This window comes from Gracilinanus agilis, chromosome X (genome assembly GCF_016433145.1).
Source record: "Gracilinanus agilis isolate LMUSP501 chromosome X, AgileGrace, whole genome shotgun sequence".
NCBI classification, from domain to species: Eukaryota; Metazoa; Chordata; class Mammalia; order Didelphimorphia; family Didelphidae; genus Gracilinanus; species Gracilinanus agilis.
This window is the reverse complement of record NC_058136.1, coordinates 54,806,540-54,825,641: the sequence shown is the minus strand read 5'-3', so window position 1 is coordinate 54,825,641 and position 19,102 is coordinate 54,806,540. Positions and strand designations below refer to the sequence as shown.

At 38.7% G+C, this 19,102-nt stretch overlaps 1 protein-coding gene across 1 annotated transcript in view; it reads left to right on the top strand.

Annotated features, from left to right (window-relative positions):
* The first annotated feature begins 2,781 nt into the window (after positions 1-2,781).
* The window catches only part of DOCK11 (dedicator of cytokinesis 11), a 180,273-nt gene continuing 163,952 nt past the window's right edge, over positions 2,782-19,102 (top strand). The window contains exons 1-7 of the mRNA XM_044682838.1: positions 2,782-2,862; positions 3,524-3,595; positions 10,380-10,496; positions 10,587-10,676; positions 12,472-12,554; positions 15,439-15,508; positions 18,366-18,461. Coding sequence (XP_044538773.1) covers positions 2,782-2,862; positions 3,524-3,595; positions 10,380-10,496; positions 10,587-10,676; positions 12,472-12,554; positions 15,439-15,508; positions 18,366-18,461 — 609 coding nt within the window. The remainder of the gene's footprint in view (positions 2,863-3,523; positions 3,596-10,379; positions 10,497-10,586; positions 10,677-12,471; positions 12,555-15,438; positions 15,509-18,365; positions 18,462-19,102) is intronic.

Below are 19,102 nucleotides of genomic sequence, written 5' to 3'. Positions count from 1 at the left end.
TAACCATTTCGATGGAATTTGGAATTACAATTTTTTTCCAGTGGTAACCTTCCTCACATCTGGGACACAAAGAGTTAGGGGCATTGGAACAAGAGCTTTTTACAGCCTTTGAGCCCTTAATCATTTCAGAATATGTTTTTCCTTTCAGGGCTGCCGTGATGGCTATACCCTGCATATATGCTGGAGTAAAGTCCTCACAAGCTTTCACATAGTCATTAATAGTCCCAGATTCTTTAACATTTTGAAGCATGCTCTGACACACATTATTGGCATTGTTGTAGGCAAACTTTCCGACTATTATCTGAGTTGAATATTCATCATTTGTATATTTTTTTACCTCCTGATTTAATCTTTTTATAAATTCTGTATATATTTCCTCTGGGCCTTGTCTAATCTCAGCCAAACCTGTGGACAGTTTCTTAGTTACAGGGATTTTTTTCCATGCCTCTAAGGCACACTTTGTACACTGAATTAGAGCTTCTCTAGGTAAATTAATTTGATCAGCATGTAATTCCCATTCATCTATTCCAAGTAACATTTCTTTAGTAACTCTGATGCCCTATTTCTTATTAATGGCTGCCTTCTGTTTTGCCAATTCATCAAATTCTGATTTCCAAAAGAGATAGTCCCCTGCAGAAAGGGAATATCTTGCTATATGATTCCAATCAAAGGGGACGATCCAAAGCCCCTCTAAAGTTTTCACCAAAGTTAAAGTGTATGGAGAAGCAGGACCATATGAAGCACAAGCTATCTTAATTTCTTTTAACACTTTGTAGGGAAGAGGCTCCCATGTAGGAGCTACTTCTTCATCATCATCCAATTCATCTGCTCTGAAAATAACGGGGAAACAGAATGATGTGTCTCCGTCCTTCTGAGCATTTTTTATTGCTCCTTTAAACCCTATATTCTGGGGCTGGGGCTGCAGAATTGGAGCTCCAAGTGGCAGAGGCTCCTCTGCTGTTATCTCTCTTTCCTCTTTGGAAGAGAGGTTTTTAGGTGGAGGAGGGTCTGCTGCTTGTGGCTTTTTCCTTCAGATTTTAAAGCTCCAGTTTGATTTACAAGGAGCCTTTTCCTCCTCCTCTGATTCTAACATTGAAACCTTAAAGATTTCATTCTCTGCATTTTGACCAGATAACAAAGTTGTTTTTTCAGCAGATGAAATTTTTACTGGCACTTGTTCTAGTCCATGCTCAATAAAATAAGTTTTCAAATCATTGCCAACTTTTTGCCAGAATTCTAAGGGAATCCATGGGCTACAATTTTTAATAAGATCAAGAAATTTAGTGAGCTGTTCTTTACTAATTTTTGCTCCCCATTTCCTGAGGGTATAATTAGTTATAGCAATAAAAAGAGTTCTTTCCTTTGATTCACTGTGCCCCATGGTGTTCTGTTTGTCTTAAGTTGTAAAAATAAAAGTTACTCGCCTCTAATCCCTCAAGTTCTCCTCTCCGTGAGCCAGCAGCTAAGCCGGGGGATGAGTCTCTTAGCCACCTGAATTTGGGAAGCGCTTTGGCCCTCACATTAGGCGCCATCATATAGAGAGCCAGCTCCCTATATGGTAGGTAGGGGTTCTGAGTGGCGTTTTGTGGCTTAGGATTGTTAAGGCAGGAGAAAGAAAATGAGAACAACCAGACTAGTGGTTAGCCCATGTTGCTCTAACGCTATGGGATTTGGACTTTATTTTATACTGGTTTCAAACAAAGAACACAAAGAAAGAGTCACAGCTGTGAAGGGGTTACAAATCATACACAATCCATTAAAGTCTAAAAAGTAGAGATATAGGTACAAGGACAAGGGCCAAATTCCAACCACCAAATTAGTAGGGGTTAATTCTGGGAGCAGAAATATATTTCATGGAGATGTTTACTAATTACATTCTGCCTTGATTTACAGATCTGCACCTGGTCAGATAGTCTGGCTTCAGTCTTATCTCTATCTTTGTCTGTGTCCAGCCTTGACTATATTTTTTAGAGTTCAGGCTTCTTAATTATTTTAACTCAGTAGCTGCTGGTCTGCTAAGGACTCAAAGCTTTTCAATAAGTCTATAATGTTTTTCCAATAAGAAAAGGTATGAACCAGTGGAAATGTGCATCGGCCATGGGTGGGGGGAGAGCGGGGGGGTGAAGGGGAAAGTAGGGACATAAAGTATGTAAACAGGTTAAAAATGAATATTAATAAATGTTTAATAATAAAAAAGAAAAGGTATGGATCATAAGAGGTGTCAAAAGAGGGGTCTCAGATTTTTATCTATTCTCTTATTGGCTTCCCACAGACATGGTGGTAACTGCATAATATATCACTGCAGGTTGCAAAAATTTATTGGCTATTGGATGCCAAGAAAGATACTCTAAGGTGGCTAGAATTATACACTAGAAGCTCATTACACTATATATACTGACAGATGGTAAATCCCTGTTTTACAAACATCAAATATCTGGGAATTCAGTAAATAAGCTGTATTAAAACTGTAGCAGTTCTAATAGAACTGTTGTATACAGCCAAATAGACATAATACTAATCCATAAAAATGTAAGAATAGTGTGTGTAAGGATTAAAATTGTGGTTTTGATTCAATATGAGAGTTAAAAAAGTGATCACTGTTTATAAAATATTAACTCCCTAAGTCAAAATGACTGTTAGCAGCTTTTATTTACAACAAGGTAGAAAAAGTGAAAGTGGGAAATGTAGAAAAAAGACAGAACCTTAATAAGCCTACCAGCCCTTTTCAGGTGAAGTCTGGCTCAACCCCCAGCAGGGGCTTCCCCAAGTCTTGATCTCCACATGGATAATCCTCAACCAGAAGTCCTGGTGGTGCCTTCAGCCAGAATTCCACCAATGCAAAATGACTCCAAAGAAAAGAAAGTATCTCTACTCACCCACGCAGAATCCAGGGAAAGAGTCTCCTCCAAAGCCAAGGCAGGAATCTCTAGAAATAATCTCCCCAAATGCCAGGAAAGGAATGGTAGAAGGCCATATTCATCTCTTCTTTTATGCTACTTTTCCACTTCATTTCCTGTCTCTCCCCCTTCTTCACAAAAACCAGTTGCAGGGCTGGGCAGTCCCCTTTGGAAGTGAGAGTTTTTGACTTGTGAACTCTCTTATTTAAGTGTTGAGTAGCGGTGCTTTGAGTTCTTGATTGAGTTAAAGATTGGTGATTGATTTCATTAAAATAGACAAAGATAATTCTATCTTCACACGTGTTTGTAGATGTTGCCATACTAAATGAACAATCTCCAAAGTATATGAAATAGAAAACTCTTAAAGCATAGAGACTCATAGAGATATAGTAAAACCATATGGGTATGGAATGCCATTCCCATTTTCCTTTCTGCTACTGTGATTGTCTTGATGTGAGTCTATAAAAGATGAATTTATATCCTAGTACTATAATAGCAATATGTTCTTGGAGCATTTCTCAGCTCCCCTAAAAGACATGAGAAGAATAATATGATTATGATGATAGCTGACATCAGTAATAGTGCTGTCAGATTTTCAAAATTTTTTAATATATTGTGTTAATAAGCTTTCCCAAAAGGTGCAAGATTTAGGTGACATTGAAGACCAGTTAAGTCAGAGACCCCACTTTATAATGGAAGTTCTAAAGGACTGGTGTTTTTCTTGTTCTTGATCTCAAGATTATAATAGATTTTGGCTGTCTTATCTTTTTGGTTCTGGTTTCCGTAGCTATTCTGTTATAGAAAGTGATAAGATCTTCCATTTCCCTTCCATTCAAGCTATTTGTCTATGTTCTCCTGGCGAAAGGAGTGGAAATAAAACTGCTAGACTCTAGTCCTTCCTCTAGCTTGGACTTTTTTAAAGGGAACCCATAAATTTCTATGTTAAAAGTAACTTTATGGGACTAAGGCCCAGCATCCCAACTTTTGTTATCACAAAACAGCCCTTGTGAAGTAGAAGAGGAGTGAGCAGTTCAGTGTGGAGAAATGTATTTATAACATAGTAGATTGGTTTTAATCAGATCTTTTAAATAACATTTGAATCCTCTTTTTAAAGATTATTGATATTTTTTGTTTTTACATCAGTTTCATCTCTGAATATCTCTTCCTTCCTCCTTCTTCAAGAAGTCATCTCATTAAAAAGAATTTAAAAAGAGAAAAATAAGATCAGCAAAATAATTTTTTTGTTGTTTAGTCATTTTCAGTCATATTGGACCCTTTGTGACCCCATTTGGGGTATTTTTGATAAAGATATTGGAGGGGTTTGCCATTTCCTTCTCCAGCTCATTTGATCGATGGGCATACTGGATCTAAAATGTTACCTGCTGCTTAATCAGGCCCAGATAAGATTTTTTGACTGGGGAGGAGCAACTGACAGGAAGCAGTAGAAATTACAGAAAGATGAGGAGCCAGAATGAAGGTTGGGAAGAGTGTTCACGCTGGTGGTCCAGCTTGAGTTATTTTATTAGAAAAAATCATTACCCATTGAACACCTGGCAGATGTCATTAGCAGACAAGGGAAACAATACAGCTAGTCAATTCAAAGGAATATTTTTGAGATCAAAGGTCCTGATGAAACACAGAATTGCTAAATTCTCATTACAGCTAAAGTTCATATATTTATGGCTGGGAACAGTGAGGATGGGGAGAGGGGCAATGGCTTTTGTGTACAAGACTGGATACAATTATTTGAGGAGAGAGGAGATGGCTTTTGTGAGCCTAGACCAGGTATGCCTTTGTAGATGCTAATTCCAAGGATGTTTGTGATGCTCAATGGGAATGCTAATGTGAACACCTGCAGACTGGGCCAGTGTTTATACATGTAATTTGCACCTTTAGCTCTTCTTGCCAAAGAACATCTTTTTTAAGAATTTGAAAATTATCCCCCAAATTAATTTAACTGGCTAGGACTTGGTTAACTCATAAAGTTTCATGATGTTGTCACAATAAGAGAATTGCTTCTGCAATAATCTCTTTTTTTTTTACTGAATCTTCTACCTTTGCCTTGATTCAGTGTGACAGCTTCATTTACTTCATGGTACTTCATCTCTAGCGATTCCTATGTGAACTTAGGAAGATGAGTCTTCCTGACTTTAGACCTGATACTGTATGTACCACCCACCTACTCATATATATGACAATAATAATAGCTAACATTTATGTAGCACTTAGTGTATGCCCATTACTATGCTAAGTGCTTTACAGTTATACTATTTAATCCTTCTAGCAATTCTGGGAGTCAAGTGCTGTTATGATCCCCATTTTACAGAAGACGAGGCATTATACTGAGAGATACATTAACTGTGCCACCACTCTGAAAAGAAGATAATGGTTATTTTTTCCCTTTCCTTTCTAAATAAAAAAAAATTCTCCCCAAATTGCATATAAAAACAGTTTTTAACATTTTTCAAAGAAAATTGAGTCTTCTTTTCTCTCCTTCCCTTCCTCCCACCCTATCTTCTCAGCCCTGCCCCACCCCTGCCATTGATAAGTGTGGAGATTAACATTAATATGCAAAATACTAAATATTATATTTGTGAATATTTTATTAATAATAAACTAACAGAGACCTAACTAAAAGGTTCCTAACCAGCCCAATCCCAGGAACAAAAGACCCAGGGGGAGGAGTTACAGCCAAATAGAAAACAATAATGTGACCATGCAAACATGGAGGTGCAGGAGAGATTAAAGGGAATTTTGGGAAAACAAAGGGACTTATGGGGGATGAAGTCCAAAGTTCAAAATCTCCATTTATACAGAAGATAAGCAGTCTCATATAGATTGTACATGTACAATCATATAAATTTTTTCCATATTTAATCTTTTGTTGAAGGAAACTTGAATTAAAAAATGTCAAAAAAAACTGGATTCAGACTCTATCAGTCTTTTTCTCTGGAAGCAGATGGAATTTTTTATCATGAGTCTTTTGGGATAGTTTTAGATCATTGTATTGCTAAGGATAGCTAAGTTATTCACACTTGTTTATTGTACAGTATTCCTGTCACTGTATACAACGTTCTCCTGATTTTGCATACTTCACTTTCAGCTCATGTAAATCTTTTTTGATTTGACCAATTCTGCTTTTTAAGATGTTCTTCTCTTCAGAGGATTTTTGTGCATCTCTTACTAGTTGACCTATTCTGTTTTTTCGGGTATTAATTTCTTCAGTATTTTTTGTGCCTCTTTTACCAAGCTGTTGACTCCTTTTCTTGATTTTCCTATATCACTCTCATTTTCCCCTAATTTTCTTCTTCCTTTCTTATCTGCTTTTTAAAATCCTTTTTGAGATCCTAAATTAATTCTTTTTAGACTCGAGAGCAATTTCTCCGGGGTTTTGGATGCAGCAGTATTGATTTTGTTGTTTTCTTCTGAGTTTGTGTTTTGGCTTTCCCTGTCACTAAAATAGCTTCCTGTGTTGAGCTTCTTTTTTCATTGTATGCTCATTTCCAGTCTTTTTCTTTTCTCTTAATTTAAAAAACCGATAAAGTTGGAGTCTGAGGATGAAGGGAGCATTGTTCCAGGCTTCAGGTTCTTTGTGCAGCTGCTTTCAGCACTGGTTCTGGAAATTTATCTGCTTTAAGTTCTTCCAAGCTGGTATGATGTAAGAAGAGGTGTGTTTAATACTCTCTGGGCCTGTGTCCTGGTCTTGGGGTAACCACAAGCACTCTTTCCCACTTGGAACTATGAGTAGGGTCCTCTGTTCTACTGTGGCCACAAGCACTAGTGTGTGCTGGTGCTTCTCCTTCCCCTAAAATAGTGCCTCAGCACTGCTTCATAGATCTGTGTATGGGCAATGCAGCAAGAATCTTGTACCCAGAACTAGCTGTCTGTGGCTGAGAGATCCTGAAGCCTTTTCTGCTGCTTCAGTTGCACCCAGAGCATATTGCTATGGTGGGGGCCTGCCCTGAAACTCTGCACTCTACCCTGGTGTACCACATCCCTCCTGCCAGCCTTTTAAGTTGTTTTGAGCTGAAAAATTACTTTACTGTATCTTTTGTGGGTTATGCTGCTTCAGAATTCATTCTGATGGATTATGTCATAGTTTTTTTGGATCTTATGGGTCCCTGTATCTTCTCTGCCATCTTGGAACCTCCCTCAGTGGTTGTTGTTGATGAGTCTTCCTGTTTCTAATTGGAGTACACTTTCCACTGTCCACCTAGCTGCCTCTAGGAAGAGAGTAGCTTTCACTAAAAAAAAACAAAACTCCTTAGTTCTTTGTAGTGGCTTATGTTTGCATTGGTTGACGCCTTTTTCATTTTCTTGACAGTTCTGCTTCCCCTAGTTCTGTTCTGTGACTGTATTGGGAAGAAGAAGGGAAAGGATGATAGAATCCTAGATCTAGAGCTAGGAGAAACCTCAGAGCTGATTTATTCCATCTCAGACCTCTTTTTTATGTCTAGTATATGGCAGAGCTGGTATTTGAATGGATGTCCTCTGAATGTCTTACTCTCTAGCACTCTTTCTGTTATACCATGACCATCCTGAAGTACTCTAACTAGTAGAGATGAAAAATCAGTTTTTTTTTCAGTTATTGTGCAAGTCCCAAATCAAGATTCTTCTGAATTTGATTCTATAGATTCTAACTTGTCCAGGAGAGGTGATCGTGGGGTCTGTGTATATGTAATTCCCCCGATCTGTATCTTATTTAGATAAATTGCTATTAACAAGCTTGCTGTCTTTGGAGTTAAAATCCATAATTTTGACAACTGAAATTAGGATTCTTTGAATGCTCTTGGGATCTTTTAAACTAATTCTCACTGGTTCAAGAAGCATTAATAAACCCACTGGTTAAAATGGAGTCATTTATTTATTTATTTTTAGCCATGATCTATAAAAGAGCCTTTGAGAAGTCTCAGAAATACAGCTTATCTCTTCCTGTTAGAATCTTTCCTATTCTTTCCCACAAATGCCACCTGTGCCATCAAACTTTCCCTGATTTCCACAAACAGTACAGAGCTCTTTCTCCTCTGGCTTTTTCTGAGCACTGTGCCCTTTCCTCTCTCAACTCTTCTTGTATTCTCATTTGTGTTATGTTTATCTAGGTACTTGTCTGACCTATCTCCTCTTTGACCACGAAATTTCTTTTAGTGGGGAGGGGAGATGGGTGGGAAGGAAGGTAGATCTGGGTCTTTTGGTTCCTTTTTATGTCATCCAGAAACTAGGTGGCAGGCCTTCTTTGGAGGGAAGCCTTTTCTGATCCTCCCAGTCAGTAATAGTTTTCTTGCCAAAATTTTCCATGAGTACTTTGTCTGATCTCTCTCTCTAGCCATCTTTATTTTCTAACTTTTATTTACTTACCTATGAGCAAGTTTCATCCCCTCTGTAGAATGGAAGCTACTTAAAGGCCAATGATATTAGTGTGGTTTTTTTTGTCTTTGTTTTCCCAGTGCATGGCACAGTGGCCTACCTATGATAGGGACTTAATATATTTTGGTGGAATTGAAATTGTTGAACTGCATAAAACTGAAGGACTGACGGGGAAAAAGGGGGAAAAAATTTCTATAGCACTACTATGTGCCAGGCACTGTGCTAAGTGCTTTTCAAGTATCTTATTTGGTTCTCACAAAACCCTGAGAAGTAGGTTTTTATTATCCTCGTTTTACATATAAAGAAACTAAGATAAATGGGAGTTATGTGACTTATCCAGGTTCACACAACAAAGAAGTATCTGAGGCTAGAGTGAACTCAGGTCTTCCTGTCTACAAATTCAGGGTTCTGTGTACTATGGTACCACTCCTGCTTTTAGGCATTCTTATCTCAGATTGACAGCTGAAGAAATGGAGACAGAAAGAGATAAAATGATTTGCCCAGGGTCGCATAGCTTTCAAGTTCTTGAAGTTGTATTTGAGCTCATATCTTTTGGATGCTAGCTCCAGCACTCTATGTATGTACTGTGTTGTGTCACCCCTCCCCACTAATGGATTAGTAAATGAACGAAGCCCATGGCTGATTGTGGACTGTACATTTTTTTCCTAAAATAACGTATTTGAGCAATTTTGGACTGGGGATGTCTATACTTTTGATTTAATCGGTGAATTGACACTTCATGTGCAATTGTCCTCTCAGCTATTTGTCTGGGACTGAGAGGTGACTTGCCTAAGGTGTAAAGAGTCAGAGGAAGATCATTTCCTCACTGCTGGCCTTGCAGTAGGGCTTTGAATCTACTAGCTGCCAGTTATCCAAGAATTCCTCTAATATGAGGAAGCATCACATACATGGCTGCTATGAACTCCCTGTCTCCAAAGGTCCCATTTGACCCAGAGAAACACACTAGAAAAACTCATTTGCTTCACTCACATTGGGTGCTTAATTCCATCTGGGATCCCAGTAGTTGGCCCTTTGTCCATGCCCCTTTATTATTGTCTCTCTCTCTGCCTGTTGCTCTTGTCTTGTGCTATGTTCTATCTGTTCTTGTTCTGTCTCAGCCATGCCCAAGCAAGGTTGGCATCTTAGAGCCACACCTACTTCTCAAGCCAGGCTTTGGCTTAGGGGAAAGTGAATTTTACTGTCTAGGGGTGGATCTGGAGCCCCATGCCCTCCTTCTCTCTCTGAAGCTAAGATTGTGATGGGATCTTGCCCTAAGCATGTGCCCTCAGGTTTTTCCCCTGGCATTAATGTCAGGTAAGAGAGATGGACACCTTTCTTTGTACTGTCCTTTGAGATCTCGAGTCTTAGTAAACTTGTAGTAAGACACATGGTCACACAGCTAATATGTGTGAAAGAGTAGACTTGAACACAGGCCATCCTGATTCTTCAGTTGGTTCTGTATACATTATACTATGTTACATTTAAATGCATGTTGGGATTTTAATGCATCTTCATATGATGCTTATGTAGTTTTTGAAAGTAAAAGTCACTGAAACACATTTTAAAATTTATCCACTGTGATTTGGAGCAACATGTCTTTGCTTGGCTCTGACACAATCTAGAGGACTAAAGAGAGTAGGAAGGTAAGAAAAGGATCAATATATTAATGTGACAAGCTCAAGGAGAGACTAGGTATTTGCTCCATAGCTTTCTCATTGTTTATTTCCTGGAGTGAAGAAACTAGACTTTTGGATGTCCTTGTGTGAACCCTAGACATCCTGTCGAAAAGTGCCACCTGATAAACTTCTGAATTGGTCATTTTGCGTCCTCTGGCAAGTAGAACCCATGCCCTACAGTCCTCATCCAGACAAGCAAAGGATAATATTGTGTTTTTTTTTTAAGTAAGAGAAGGTTTTTTGTGAGGTGGGGCGGGGATGGCACTTAGCCCATAGAATGAAAGCATTCCCAGGAAGTATTTTATGAGGAATGATTCCTTTACTTAACAATACCATTTGGAGGAAACAGAGAAACTGAATAGGAAATTGCTCTTATTTTAAGTGTGGCCATTTTGCTAATCATCAGTGTGATTCATAGTGTGTTCCTTTTTTTCCTACAAAGGAGAAAGCCAAAGTTGTTGAACCCCTGGACTATGAGAATGTTATTACCCAAAGGAAGGCCCAGATTTACAGTGATCCTCTCCGAGACCTCCTCATGTTCCCCATGGAAGATTTGTCTGTGAGTAGAGAAGCCCTGTATCTGCCACTCATTGAAACCCAGCAGGGTTGGCTGAGCCAGCTTTGGAAAGAATTGTCTCCTCTTCTTTAGGTCTCAGTGATAGCACGTCAGCGAAGAACAGTTGAGTCCACAGTTCCAGAAGATGCTGAAAAGAAGGCTCAGAGTCTCTTTGTCAAAGAGGTAGGGGCCACATGGCTTTACAGCCATTGCTGACACATTTAATGCACTTTTATTTTCTGGTGGTTGTTATTTTAAAGTAAGAGATAGGATAGCTAGCCTTCTACCTGGCCAGGCCAGGGGGTGCTTCCTAATTAGATTCAAATGAAACAAAAATGTAGTTGCAATAATGTAAATGACCTCTACAGTGGCATGGCCTGGCTGCCCTAGACTTGACCTCATGAAGTTGCTGAATCTGGGTGGAGATTGAGTGGAAGCACTTCTTCCAGGCCCAAGGAAGGGAGAGACCCAAGAGCTCTTTGTAAATTTCTTAAGGCCTTTCACTAGGTTGTTCCTTTTTTTTTTTTAACCTTTCCTCTTTTTTTAAACCCTTAACTTCTGTGTATTGGCTCCTTGGTGGAAGAGTGGTAAGGGTGGGCAATGGGGTCAAGTGACTTGCCCAGGGTCACACAGCTAGGAAGTGTCTGAGGTCGGATTTGAACCCAGGACCTCCCGTCTCTAGGCCTGACTCTCAATCCACTGAGTTACCCAGCTGCCCCCTACTTTTCCCTCTTTTTAAAAAATTATTTTTTATCAATAATAATGGCTGATAACAAAGAGGGAGAGAAGGAATACCTTGAGAAATATGTGATAGAAAGCCAAAAAATATCAATGAGAATTGTTTTTCAAGTTAAAAGCACCTTTTTCTTATTAACATAATTTATTTACAAATATCTCAACCCCTCCCTATCCTCCCTGAATCATAGAAGGCAACATCTGGGACACACACACACACATACACACACACACATAAAAAGAGAGAGAGAGAGAATATCTTTCATGTTTCTTTTTTTTTAGTTCATTCTCTGGAGGTGGCATTCACATGTTATTCTTCAAGTATTAAATCTGTAGTTGTATATGTTCTCTTGGTTCTACTTATTTCACTGTTCATTATTCCGTGTAGTTCTTTCTAAGGTTTTTAAAAAATTAACCTGCTCATCATTTCTCATGGTACAGTAATATTCCATCATAATCACATACCACAATTTGTGTAGACATTCCTGAATTGATGGGCATCCCCTCAATTTCTAGTTCTTTGCCACACCAAAGAGAGCCACCATACATATTCTGCAACATATAGATTCTCTTCCTTTTTTCCTGATCACTTTGCTGGATCTAAGGATATACACAGTTTTATAACTCTCTGGATGCAATTCCAAATTGCTCTCCAAAATAATTGGATCAGTTCATAGCTCCAGCAACAATGTATTGGTGTCCCATTTTTTTATATCCCCTCCAACATTTTTTATTTTGCCCATTTGTCATGTTAGCCAATATAATGACTGTGTGATGATATCTCAGAATTGTTTTGGTTTACAATTCTCTAATCAGTAATGATTTAGAGCAGTGATGGGCAAACTATGGCCCACGGGCCAGATTGGGGTGGGGGCTGAAATGTTCTTTCTGCCCTTGGACATTATTCCTAATCTGATGAATACAATGAATAGGATACAATACAATGAAACTTGGAAAGAGTCGCCTTAGAAACAGACTGACAGAGGAGCATTTCCTTTCCTTTGGCCCCCTCTTTAAAAAGTTTGCCCATCACTGATTTAGAGCATTTTTTTCATATGCCTATGTATTGCTTTGATTTCTTCTTCTGAAAGTTATTTGTACATATCTTTTGCCCATTTATCAACTGGGAGATGGCTCTTATTCTTATATATTTTACAAAGTTCTCTTTATCACCTTTTTCTTTTTAAAAAACCATTTGTTTATTTTTCTTTGCCCCAAACTAATGATTTCAGTCTGCTTTCAGTGTATTAAAACGTACAGCTCAGACTGGCATGTGGTGAACTACAAGTATGAGGATTTCTCTGGTGACTTTCGAATGTTGCCCTGGTAAGTCAAGCAATGAGCAGAAATAATTCAAGATAAGGGGACATTTTGGACTTGCTTTTTTTAACCAATTGAGTCCCCCAATATACTCATTTATAATAAAAAGAATGCCACAAAGCATCAAGGAAATTGCCCTCAGTTACTAGCAATAAGCAAGAGCCATCAAAAAAGTATAGCTGGTAGAGAAATTGTATAGCCCCCAGAGAGACAATGGTGAGCTCCACCATGAATGCCTCCAAAGGATAGAGCAGCCTCAGCTCTTAGCCCATTCACGTGGTCAGTCTCATTCCTAATGAGGCTCCTAGGGCAGTGCTAACTGTTCCTAGCTGATGATCACTATGTCTTGGCTTGGAGAGCTCCTAGTCAGAGTGTGTCTAGTATTCTGCTGCCTTTTCCATTCCATAACTGGCCCTTTATACTTTTCATCTTCCCATCTCCTTTTTACTACTTTTCTTTTTGGATCAACATTCACATGAAATGGGATTTCATTTTGCCTCCCATGAGTTTGGTATTTGATTCTTTCACCCTTGAGCATTTTAAGATCATTTCCTGTCCAGTTAGTCCATCTACCATCACACTTTGAGAGGCCGGATTGCAATTGCAAGTAATGACCTTTTTTAGCTGATAGATTAAGATTAAGAACACCTGGTTCCACAGAAAAGCTGAAAACTTGGCTGAAATCACTATGCCTTCTTATAAGAAGAAAAAGCTCACATTTCAAACTCCTTAGGATTTATAAGGTGGTTTTCCTCCCAAAAACCCTGGGAAAGAAATAGATCTTGGAAGCTTTATCTCTATCTTTTTTGATATGGAATCAGAGGCTAGATAATCAGAGGAACTGAGACTTAACTTGGCTGACATGAGGCCCTGCTTGCATTGCCCCAAAGTCTACAACTCAAGGAATTACTAGGCACTGGGTGACATAAATTTTTTTGTCAAATAAAGCAAAATGAGAGGAAACTTATTTTAATCATTGAGTTTGTTTTTTTGTGGTTGCAAAAGATCAAAATATCTTCAGAATGAGAATAATAACCGTATGTTTAAATAAAGCAAGATACTGCATCTGTTAGATTATGTAGAAAACTCTTCTTTGGAAGAATATGATTAGCAGAGGCAGTGGATGCAAATCTAATTCCTCTCCCTTAGGATTTCTGAGAGCTGTGATATTCATATCAGTTGTCTTTGGTCTTTGAAGAAGACTTACATTTTGAAGAAAAAGAAAAGTTCTTCTGTCTGCCTCCAATTTGTTTTCCCTTCTAAGGCCTCGTCTCAGTTATATTAACAACTATATGTTGGATGCCTTGTTCCTAGCTGAAATCCTAAAGTTAACTCTTCCTATAACTTGGAAAATAACCTTCCCTCTTCCCCACTCCCTTTGCTGAAATACAGCACTATTAACGCCCCCCCCCCCCCATTTCCTCACAATTATTGTTAGCCTTAGTCTCTCTTTGACAAATGAAGATATTAAGACTGAGAGATGTTAAGTGGCTTTTCTAAGGTAGCACAGACAGAAAACAAAAAATTAGGCACTTCATCCCAGGTTTTCTGACTCCTCCTAGTCCATTTGTCATGCTTCTTGTCTTGTATTGAATGTAGGGGTAGTAGAAAGAGCATTGGGCACAGAGACCTGGGTTTTAATTCCAGCCTTTTGAGTGATGAGATGTGGTCTTGAAACAGCTTGCTTAGAATCATCTCAAGTGCCCTTCTGTTCCAGAGACTCTGTGATGAGTTATTCAGAAGTGAAGCATCCTGCCTCCCAGCTTTCAGAGGGAGTTTGCTCCCATTTGGCCAGTGGAAGAGGCTCTGAGACCTTGTACTCTTGGTCTGCTCTCCCCAGCTTGGCACCAGTGATGCACTAGACAGTTAGATGGGAGAATGATTAGCAGACTCAGGAAGCAGAGTATTGGAGTTCCATTCCTGCTTCTAACACAAATCATAATAGTGAGCATTGATATAGGGCTTTAAGGTATGCAAAGTGCCTTGCATATGCTACCTCACTTTATCCTCACAACAACCCTGGAAATGCCATTATTATCTCCAATTTACAGAGGAGGAAACTGAGGCAAGCAGATGTTAAATGGTATATCTGGTATCATACAGCTGTTAAGTGTCTGAAGCTGAATTTGAAGTCCAATACAATGTCTACTCCACAATGTAGCTGCTACTTATGTAAACTTGGGGCAAGTCATTTAACCTCCATGGGCCTCCGTTTCCTGTTCTGTGAAATAAAGGGGTTGGACAAGATGGTCTCTGAGGTCCCTTCCAGTTCTTGATACATGATCCTTTGACTTTTTTTTTCCTTTGACTTTTTCATAGGGAAAATTGTGAGATAGGGATGGATAAGCTTATTTCTTTCTTGTTCTGTTAAATATAGGTAGGACAAAGGTGAGAGGTAACTAAGATTTTGTTTCACTATGTTGGCATGTGAGGAAGATGTGTACTTTCTCCCTTTGGTGAGCCAACTAACAAGGCATATTCGCTACTGTTTCCTCATCCAGCCTGAGACTGCTAACCAAAGGTCCTATTACTGTGGTGCTCCTCTTCCAGAGTGTGCCATTCCATTTCCCACAAACCCCACCTATTTGCCATTTAGCCTCCTCTCCAAGGTTAAGGGACTGGAGGCTATTGGTCATATTGTGATGATATGTGACAGACTGATGCTTTGAGAGATGGACTTCCCCTCTCCAAGCATGACTGTACACTGGGAAGTCAAAGTTCTTGACTTGCCCTTGCTCCCCATCTTGAATTTTCTTTGAGTATAAGAATTCCTAGTTATAGCTCTGTGGTTCAGAGTGTCCTGCATAGGAAGGAGAGGGGAGAGCCCATTTATTTGGAAGCCTTTTCTATGTACTGTTTGGTTTCTAAGAAAATCTCATTATTTTTTCAGCAAATCCCTGAGACCAGAAAAAATTCCCAATCATGTCTTTGAGATTGATGAGGACTGTGAAAAGGATGAGGTAAGGACAAAGACAATTGCATTGACCTCTTGTCTAATGAAAGACATTTTCATAGTGAATACTTGAAAATTTAATTCAGCAAACATTGATTAAGCACCTCTTATGTGCAAGACACTAGGAATACAGAGACAGAAAATGAAACAAACTCTGTTCTCTAAGAGCTACATTCTATACCCAGGTCAGTAAATCCTGGAGGAGAGAGAGTATGTTAACATTGGAGAAGGCCTCACAGAGAAAGTGACATCTGCACCAAATCTTTAATAACGATATTTAAGGCGTAGCTGTAGATGGGAGTTCATTCTGAGCATGGAGAACAGCTTGCAAAGAGGTAAAAGATGGATTGCAGAGTGCAGTCACTTTGGCTGTAATTAGGAACACGTGAAAGGGCATCATCTGAAATGTCTGGAAATGCCTACTAGAGGCAGATTCTGGAGGGCTTTACATGCTACACTGAGAAGTTAATCGTTTATCCTACGTGCAGTAGGGAACCACTAGAGACTAATTTTTCCCTTTTTAAAAAAATTTAGAATATTTTTCCATGGTTAGATGATTCATGATTCCCCTCCTTTACCTCCTCCCTTCCAAAGCTGACAAGCAATTGCACTGGATTATATATGTATCATTGTTCAAAATCTATTTCCATGTTACATTGGAGACTCTTTAAAAAAATTTTTTTTTAGTTACATGTAGAAACAACTTTTGAGTGTTGTTTTCTGACCTTTTGTCCTCCTTCCTTCCCTTACCCCCATGGGGTAGCAAATAACCTGATATAGGTTATTTCAATACTTTCATGCAATGCATATTTTCATATTGCTCATGTCATGACAGAAAACACATATCACATATACAGCAAAAAATCTTATGAAGGAAATAAAGTGGAATATGGCATGCTTTGCTCTGCCTCAGTTTCCAACAGTTCCTTTGGCTTTGGATAGCATTTTCATCATGAGCTCCTTGTGGTTATCTAGGACACTTGCTTTGCTATAGTCCTTCACAGCTGATCAACATATAATATTTCTGTTACTGTATACCTTGTTTTCTACTCACTTTATTCTGCATCAGTTCACAGAAGTCTTTCCAGATTTTTCTAAGCTCATCCTGTTCATCATTTCTTATGGCACAATAGTATTCCATTACAACCATATGCCACAATTTGTTCATCTATTCCTTAAGTGGTAGACAATCCGTCGTTTTCCAGTTCCTTGCCACTCACTGGAGACTCTTGAATTGGGAAGTGATATGGCAACTATGTCGAAGATGTTTTAGAGACGGAGGAGTCTTAAATTTAGGATAGTGCAGGTGAGAGGTAATGAAGATTTGAACCACAGTAGTGGTCATGTGACTGGATAAAAGAGGGCAGAAAAAGAGATGTTATTAGTAGTGGTAGAACCAAAAAAATTTGGCAGCTGATCAGATGTGGACATTGTAAAGGTGAAAATTAATGGTTGGACAATAATTATATGAAATTATGTGGTCACCAATATTTATTATATCTCAAGTCAGAAATTTATTTACAAATATTTACAAAATGGAGAGAAAACAATAGAGAAATGTGAAGAGGTTAGAGAGATTATTTATCCTATCAACCTAAATGTTTACTCCAGATCTGCTTAATCCAGGCAGAGATTAATTAGCTTTTAACCAGAAAGGCTGGTGGTAACACTATGGCCTCCTCCAAGATGGAAGCTAGTCTCTTAGGAAACTAGGAAAGGAGTCAGCCTTTCATTCACTCAACAAAGTAGTCCAGGAGTCAGAGTCTAAGTTGAAGCCAAGCTCCAAACCCACAATCCAAGCCCCAATCTCCAGCAAAGCTCCCTCGAAGACTCTCCCCAGTCAGAAGACTATCTCCAGAAGGCATTCTCTTCAGATTATCTTCTCAAAGACAATCTCCTCTGAGGGAATTTGGGGCTTGCTTTTATGGTGACATTTTGTCCCTGCCCCTCTTCATAGGGGCCAATCACAGTTTCCAAATTGTCTAGCACTGCCCAGGGGCAATGTCTGTGGGATCAACTTCTCACCTTCTGAATCTTAAATTCTCACCTTCTGAAGGTTAAGTTCTCATCTAAGGGTGTGAGTTTTCTAAAATTCACCTTCTGGAGAGGTGAATTCTCATCCTGGCTGGTTGAGTTTCTGAGGGTGTGAATTCACTAAGTGGTTTTCTTGAGCTCCTCCACCTAGTTCAAGCTTGTGTTGATTTAATCAAAAGGTAGACAAAGGAGAGTTAATCCTGTCTTCACAATCTAGTGAAGTACTTAAGTTAGTTTTAACTCAGGAATAGACAATAGAGTAAAGAATTCTCTTTCACAATCCCCTGCTGTGATCCTTTGGGAGATTAGTCTCCCCAGTGGATCATTTTAAGATGATAAGAGATAAGAGGGAAATAAAAGAGATAGAGAGGGAGTGTGAGAGACAGCAAACCAATGTTTTCTGGGCACATTGACAGTAAGCCAATTAGAGGGAAATCCCCTGTGGCATTCAAGTTTACATTCAAAATATTTGCGTTGAGCATAAGGATGCCTGTGCTAAGCTATGCACACCTCAGCCTGGTCACTTTTTTGCCAACTCCCCCATAGGTAGCTTCCACTTACAAGGTTCATAAAATGATGGGATTATATGTCTGGAACTGGAAAGACCCTCCAAGGCCATGTGTTTCCATAACATTTAGAAGTACTAATTATTGGCATGTTGGTGAATCCCTGGCTTCAGCAGACACCATTGATATCTGGGTACAAAATGCAGCTTTACATGTAAATTTGAAAATGTGAAATACAGTGGAACCTGATACAAATTTTTGCATATTGAAGATGCTTAGCCAATGTATTTAATGAATGCTTTACTGATATTTTTTCTGTTTCAGGACTCCTCTTCATTATGTTCGCAGAAGGGTGGAATGATTAAACAGGGCTGGTTGTTTAAAGCTAATGTAAATAGTACCATCACTGTAACCATGAAGGTAGGAATTTATGATGTTATATACATAGGTATAACTGGCCTGTTTTGTAGGCTCTTGTTTTACATTGACCTTAGTGGTATGTTTGAAGAAGCAGTAACAGAGGAAATAGATCTTCTTCCCCTGGCATGTGGATCTTGGTCAGTGCTTTGCATTTTGAGATTATAAACATAAAAATAAGAAAAGTAACTTCCAAAGGACAATTAATTGCTATCATCTGAGTCAGTAAATTAAAAGGGAAGACAGTTTAATGAAGAGAGTGAGCATTGAGAAAAAGGACTTTGATGATATCATCTTATGATAAGGAATAAAAAAGAAATTAACATGTCCACAAGAACCTCTGATATGAGGCACTGTGTGAGACACATTAAGTGCCAGAGTAGTTTTTAATTTTTTTCCATGGTTACATGATTCATGTTCTCTTTCTCTCCTCTTCCCTCTCCCCTCCCTCCCAATTGAGTTGACAAGCAATTCCCCTGGGTTTTATATATATATATATATATATATATATATATATATATATATATATATATATACACACACACACACATACACATATATATGATACAACATACCTTCTTGATATAAAATACTGCTTGTCTCCCCATCTTTCATCTCCTTTTACCTTTCTTGTTCATTTTGGG